The sequence below is a fragment of the Lactuca sativa genome, chromosome 9, assembly GCF_002870075.4.
Source record: "Lactuca sativa cultivar Salinas chromosome 9, Lsat_Salinas_v11, whole genome shotgun sequence".
In the NCBI taxonomy this organism is placed as follows: Eukaryota; Viridiplantae; Streptophyta; class Magnoliopsida; order Asterales; family Asteraceae; genus Lactuca; species Lactuca sativa.
Genome location: NC_056631.2, coordinates 10887653 through 10895542, shown reverse-complemented (window position 1 = coordinate 10895542; position 7890 = coordinate 10887653). Strand labels below are relative to the sequence as shown.

Below are 7890 nucleotides of genomic sequence, written 5' to 3'. Positions count from 1 at the left end.
GAGTTGGGGCTCCCCAACTCGTCGAGTTGAGTCCTTAAGCCCGCATAAAAAAAAATTCTACACGACGAGTTGGAGCTTCCCAACTCGTTGAGTTCCAGTCCAAAACCCTAAAATCTTGAAAAATAAATAATACATTGACCAAGCATTACATTTGACCGTCTGGGATTACTTTGACTATTGACTTTTGGATAAATGGCTAGTATGGAGTATAGACTAAGCACTAATCTTGAATATTTTGATAGGTGGGTTGTAGCATCGGCTCCTTGATTAGTTCGAGTTGTGGTTGATCCTATTTGAGTGTGAGGTGAGTCTTCTTACTATTATATAGGATCCTAGCTGTCTTATGACTTTTGCATGTATGTTAGGGCAGGGCCCGATGTTATGTACGGTATGAGGTATTTTAGAGAAATCAGTAAGCTTTGCGCTTACGGTTTTGGCGTTTAAATGTTTTACGTACTTCTTGTTCAAAAGGGAAGGGTCCGACTTGATCGCACTGCATCCCTCGAAGTTTATTTCCGCATTATCTTTTTATGACTCACTCTGATATTTGAGAATACATTACACTTGATTGTCTTTTGAACAAATGAATGTATGTTTTGGGTTTTTTTAAAAATGAAAATTTTACTTGAGATTTCGGGGACATTAGAAAAGGGATTTAGGCTATGGGGTATACACACGCCACACAATGCGACAGCGTCGCCATCTACACTACATTAGAAGAGAGGGGAGAAAGAAAGAAGAAATATTATAACATTATGTGGCTTAAATTACATCGCTCCATGCCAACAAGCCACACATTCGTACTACACCTTTACATGCCAATGAAGGGTGGTGTACATGGCGTGAGAAGTGCCCACATCATCACCATGCCCTTGGCGTTGGATGTATACAGAGTAACCTTATAGAATATAAAAAGGTTTATAAAATGACAATGATATGGACCTCTAAATAAGGTCCAACATTCGAGATGTTAATGACCAAAACACTTGGGGGCGTTCGATTTGCATAATGTTTTGAAGGAATGAAATTTCTTAAAGTAATTGGAATATGAAAAAATTGAAATATAAATGAATTGGAATTAGTAATTCGTTTGGTTGACATGAAATAAAATCTGTTTTTTGTTTTATTTGCAGATTTGTCAATGGAATTGAAAAGTAAATTATATAATACGACCAAAATATTCTTTTAGTATTTTTTATAACTTATTATTGCTATTAATAAATGTGATACAACTTTCATTTAATTAAAATGTCGATTTATCAAACTTTTACCCACTCAAACTTATTTTTTTTATTTAATTTGCTAGTAACATATATGGAAAAGATAACTTCAAAAAACAAAAATATATATAATTGCACTTGATAAAACAAAGTTAATAGATATATTGCTTTTAGGGTTAGTCTAAAGTCACTTAGTCAAGAGTTAGGTGCAAATTTAGAAATTTAAAATAAGAAAAAAAAACTTATTTGTGTGTGTGAGTGTGTGGGCGTAGGCGTGAGAATGTGTGTGTGTAGGTGTGGGTATGGTTATGAGTGTGTGGTTAACGTATGTATGGTTGTGGGTATTGGGGTGTGATGGGAGGGTAAGGGTAGGTTGGTAGGAAGGGTAGGGGTAGGTGTGGGGTTGGTATACGTTTGGATGGGTGGGTGGTATGGGTGTGGGTTTGGATGAGTAGGTGGGTGTGAGGTGGATTGAGTGTGTGTGGGTGTTGGTGTGAAAGTAAGGATATGTATGGGTAGGACTAAGCATGAGTCGGGTATTATCACCTTACTTATATTATCTCCAACCCACTTCTACCCCCCCCCCCCCCCCCCCCCCAAAAAAAAAAGAGTAAAAAATGGGGTAAATAATGTTTTATTTCCAACCCTACTCAATTTATTTTTACCCCAAAAAATATATTCGTGGTATATTCTGTTTTTGCAACTTACATAGATTGTCAAACACACAATTCTACTAATTTGGTTTTAATAAATATATAATCTATATTTTTTTCATTACAATAATATTAAATAAATAAGATTATATTTATAACACTTAATTATAAGTTTTTGTAAAATACGTTATCATGTTTTAATATTGCAATATGTATTTAAAATTTATATAAATTTGATAAACAAAAAACAAACTTTATATTTATAATTAATTAATATAATTTAATATATGACAAAATATTATAAATATTAAATATTACATTTAAATTATAATAGTAGATAAAAATAAACTAAAAATTTATAAATATATAAAAATGGAAAGTAAACCGACAACTAGACCTGGTAATGGGGCGGGTTTGGACCGAATCGACCTTGATCCAAACATTTTTAACAAATTTCCAAATCCGATCCAAACCCGCTCCGTAACCCGTAGGGTTTTGAATAATCAAATTCATACCCTTGTTTACCGAATCAGCGGATATCCAAACACGCCCCATAATCTATAGACTTTTTGAATTATCAAACAAATTTTACTTAATTCATAAAATAATATTTCTTAAATAAAACAAATATTGATTTAGAAAACACATTACGTACTCGAGGACTTTCGATTTGAATTAAAAATCACTATTGTAGTAACTTCTGATTTATTTTTTACTGTCAATTATAGTGATAGAGAATAGCAATGACAAACTTTCTTTCAGTTGATGAATGAATTTATTGATTTATGAATGAAATATAATAATTGTTTGATGAAATATAAATGAAATGTCATCATAACTCTTAGTAGAAGACTGAAAGTCTAGAAGTCGACTCATTGATTCTTATGTATAAACAGTTTGGACTTTGACATTTTTCCCTTGGACTTTTGATTGGAATTAAAATTAAACTTTAAGCAATATAAAATATAAACCAATAATTCAAAAATTATACAGGGCGGGTTATAAACGGAGTGGATCAGTGATGATCCATACCCGACCTTTTTAATAAAATGGTTAACGGGTATGGGTCGTTAACAGGTAAACGAATCAAAAACTATGTTCCAAACCTATATAATTCTTAAGGGTTTGGATCGGATCAAAGTCAAAACTCGTTTCATTGTCAGGCCTACCGACAAGTTAAAGTTTATCTTTATTTTGGATGAAATAAATAGTATAACATCAATGCACCAAATATGGTGTTATATTATTTATTTTTCTCAAAATTAAGGAATAAATGAGGTATGGTCCAAGAAAAAATTGAGGAAAAAAAGTAAAAAACTTAGGAAATAATAGAAAATAGAATGGATCAGAGATGATTATAGGCCTAAACATAGTCACATGACCAATAGTGTACAACAATAACATGGGGCGGAGTGCAGGACCAGCGTTGGTTTCCGGTTGGAGGTGGCCGGCAAGGTGCGGTGGTGGGTTGGGTTGTGAAATATAATATTGTTTTGTATTTAAAAGTCAAAAACTTATTAACCCATAAACTTTAATATAGTGGTATTCGTTTCGTGGTGGTTGTCAGGCTAGCCATATCGGCAATCATGGTGGTTCAAAGGACGGAATCTTTTACAGCTACATTTTCAAAAGTCAAAACCCAGTTAACAATTCGAACGTTTTAATTCCTTTTCCAGAAATTGAAGTTTTAAACATCCCCTGTGTCATATGACAAAAACCGAACACTTTCTATGCATTCTGAAAAAGATGATCTGATTGCATCAAATAAAATTGAAAACGTCGAACAATGCTTCCCTGTCAAACGATCACTCGCACGAAATCATCAGGAATACCTAGTTCAAAAGTGACATCTGAAATAACGAATAGAAAGAAGATCAGAGCAGATGGAATCGCATCTATCGAAGTCATTTAAAACTTGGAACAACTCCATTCAAGCAACGATAAAGGTTTGTGATTCGTATGTAACTTTATTTACCGACAAAAGGTAATCCCACTTCTAAAATCCCGGGGTAACAATTTTTCAACAATAAAATAGTTGTATATAAGAGGTGTTTTCTAGGTTTTGTTCTTGAAGGACTTAATGATTATCGGATAAACATGGTTTTGTTCAAGATTCGAGAGAGATTACTGAGAATACGAGACATACCATTAACTGGGTTATGGGTTTTGTTTCAAAAAAATGGTGGGTGTGCGATATTTGCATTTGAAGTTTTCAGAGTCGCTGAACTTTGTCTAAAGAAAGTTGACGATTAATGGAACCAAGAAAAGATAGTTTGATTCAGTGTCATTATGGCGATGACAAATGAAGATCTTGTGTTTGTGAAAATGCAAGGAAACAGAAGGGATGAGGGGAGAAGAAGAAGTTGAGATAAGCAGCTATCATTTGATCCGAAGATCAATATAAATCTCTGATTAATTCACATAAAAAAACATGCACTTTCAATATTTGTTCAATATAATTAACTTAATCTACAATGCTTTATGTTACAGTTGTTAAAAGTCTTGAAGATTTCTAGTGACTTGCAAAATCATTAGTTGTAGAATACTGTTTCCCAAATTTCAAATTTTGTGGATTGGTCTCATGTTTGTTCTACTTTCTTGATAGAGACATGATGTTAGTATATAAGTACGCATATCTAACGATAGCTGCCTATACTCTTTTGTTGGATGATTTATTATGTCTATCTTTCTTTGACATGAACAACTTAACAACTTAACAACTTGTAACTTTTATTATTAAAGATTAAAGATACATGTGGTGGAATCATAGGACTTATGGAGTCTTAAAGAAGTAATCATTAGTTTGAAGAGAAATAAAGTGGCTCTATAATCTATTGGTGAGGAAGGCCCACTGGTGACTTTTATGCAATCACTAGTAGATTTCCACACCCTAAAGGCTAAGGGCTAAAGCTGCATATGAACCAATTTAGCTAACTGTTCCATTTCTGTTTGGCTTCCTCATCACCCGGTTTGGCCCAAATTGGTTATGGTCATCATCATTTATTTATTAAAGCCAAGATTCATCATTCATATTCGATTTAAGAGAAGCAGATTCACATGGTCTAGAGGAAAATATTATATTTCAAAATGGTTTTTAGGCATACAAAAAACGTCCTTGTGTAACCAAAATTTCCCCAATAAGAGATGGCGTGTGATCCAAAGAAATCTTTCGTTACATTAAAAATAAAATAAGATTTTTTTTCTGAAAATTGGGAAGGGATTTGGGCCATGAGTGCGACCCATCAAGATCTTTTAATGGGTTAATCTTGAGCTCCATTAATCCATAAATGTCTTTATTAGTATTTATTGATAAGTTATATTGTACTTTGAACAAATTTCATCACCAACTAGTGGGGAGAGTTGAAAGAAAGAGCATTTTATAGATCCACTTTGACATCGTCTTTTTGTTTTCAAACATCTTGATTGTATCCTGACCATAGTGCTCTGAAATTCCACCATATCCTTTCAAGAAAAAAGTGGTCCGAAAAACCGACCCCTCATGAGATAATCTAATCTATCTTGGGTCCCTTTGTCTCTTTGTTACACCAACTCCTAAACCCTTCAAAAAACCATCATTCTCATGCAAATTCATCTGCTTTTCATCTCCAATCACATCTCTCAACTTCCTTTTGTTCAATCAGAAGATACAAAGCATGATTAATTAACAAAAATTTCTAGATTTTCACACAGTATACTCCTTATAAGGAATACAACACCGCATACTTTTTTAGCCACACAACAATGGAATCTTTCAAAGCTAAAACATTAACTCCTATTCTTCTTGTTCTTGTTCTTCTTCCATGTGTTATCTGTTCATCATCTCAACAACACATCAAAGAAGACATGCTCAATAATCATCACCAAGTTGTTGAGCCAATCAGTCATCGATTATCATTACAGATAGTTATTCATGGGTTTCTCCTGTGGGCTTCCATGGGTTTCTTGATTCCTGTTGGAATCTTAGCCATCAGATTGTCAAACAGAGAGGAAAATGAAAGAAGGCTCAGAATCATGTTCTGTATACATGCTGTCACTCAGGCAAGTTTTGCTAATCATTTACATCTCATTAACATTCTTAATCACATCATCATTCCCACTTCAATCAAAACTTTGTTTATCAAGCAGTAATGATTGCCTTGATTCACGGAATGCAAGATATTTATATTAGTTTAATGGGTCTTTTTAGCTTTACAATTCTTGTATTTTAATACTCCAGTATTCATTGTTTTTCTCGATTACAGATACTATCAGTGATTCTTGTGACAGCTGGAGCTATACTATCAGTAAAAAATTTCAGCAACACATTCGACAACATGCATAGGAGAATTGGTGTAGCTCTTTATGGCCTTGTATTATTGCAAGCTCTCACAGGCCTTCTTCGTCCTGCAAGGTAAATCCGTAAATATTCCTAGATATGATTCTATTTATATTTGGTAGTTATATTTTCCCCAATTATCGGGATATCTTGTATTGTATAAATATACACATTGTGTATATATATTTATACAATACAAGATATCCCGATAATATACACATTGTATAACTACCAAAAATAAATACAATCATATCTACCAATAGTAAACAAAAATTCTATTAAAAAAACTTAAAAGATTTCTTGAAATTGTGTGTGTGTGTTTTTTTTTTTTTGAATTTTGACAATTGTATTTCATGTTACAGAGGGGGTAAGGGAAGAAGTTTATGGTTTTTTTCACATTGGGCACTTGGAACGACTATTTCCCTACTTGGAATCATGAGCGTATACACAGGGCTACATGCGTACCAAAAGAAAACATCAAGAAATATAAAACCTTGGGTTATGTTTTACACAGCTGAAATTGTGTGCATTGGATTCTTGTATTTGCTTCAAGAGAAATGGGAGTATATACAGAAGCAAGAAGTGATTCCCGGGAATGAATCAACGATAGTAGAACTGAGTGATAATCGGGAGACTTTGAGTAGTAGTCAAAATAAGGATTCATGTTAAGTTAGAAGTTAGAAGATGAATATTAATTGAAATTGTTCATATTCGGTCTGTTTTGATGAATTCAAGTGATTGTTTATGTAACCGGAATATTAAACTGCTATATTTTTGTGACACATTTAGTGGGAATCGAGTGTAGTTTAATAGGAAGAGATTATGGAATGTTGTCAGACCACAACTGCTATTGTGCCAAACAGAAGGAATTTGAGTCAATTTTTTTTTTTTTTTTTTTTTATCTTTTTATTATAGTTTTCCCCAAGTGTGTCACTTGTTTTTGTTGTAGCTCATGATTTAATTGAAATGTCTTGTAATGCAAATAAAAAAGGTTTGAATTTAATTGCATAGTGTTTGATATTTATTCTTTGTCATTTGCAGAGGCATTTCCAAAACTTGATTAAAAACATATAAACATTAAGAAAGTTTGATAAGAATGCTAGTCAAACACTTATAAACTCAAATATTACTCATTATACGTTTCTTGTTACATATTTGTGAGCAATACATAATAAATATATTATAAATTTAACGAATACTTGTCTCATATATAGATATATCATAATCGCAAAGTCTTGTCTTGTCGGTTTGTTGGTCGACGGTTACCGACTCACGGGTCATGATTTGTCGATTTGTTGATTTGTTGATTGATAATTAGGAATGACCCGGTTTATAAATATATAAACCTTTTTATGTAATCTGTGTCAAAATAACGCTTTCACTTTTTTTTTCTACAAAAGCATGTGTATCACACTTGCATAACATATTATATGAAAGCAAAACATGGTAAACACTTTGCATAATACATATACATACATCATGCATGTTTTTATAATTTGTATAGTTTAATCTTAGTGTGTAGGTCCTACAACTCGATCACAACTTTTACATACACAATCAACATTACCTTTCTGAGCATCAAAATTATGATTTCTAGCACTTTGAATTAATTGAGCTTCCTGAAAGCTTATAACAATCCTTTGTCGACATACTAGTCGATCAATTTATACTTATTAATTAAGAGTATTATTCAAATTCCTCA

General features: G+C 32.7%; 1 protein-coding gene across 1 annotated transcript; it reads left to right on the top strand.

Moving 5' to 3' along the window:
* Positions 1–5296: 5296 nt before the first annotated feature.
* Positions 5297–7079, top strand: LOC111881324 (cytochrome b561 domain-containing protein At4g18260). Its single transcript, XM_023877733.3, has 3 exons — positions 5297–5911; positions 6115–6263; positions 6551–7079. Exons 1-3 carry the CDS (start codon positions 5615–5617, stop codon positions 6855–6857), a joined length of 753 nt encoding a protein of 250 aa, XP_023733501.1. The 5' UTR covers positions 5297–5614; the 3' UTR covers positions 6858–7079.
* The last annotated feature ends 811 nt before the right edge of the window (positions 7080–7890 follow it).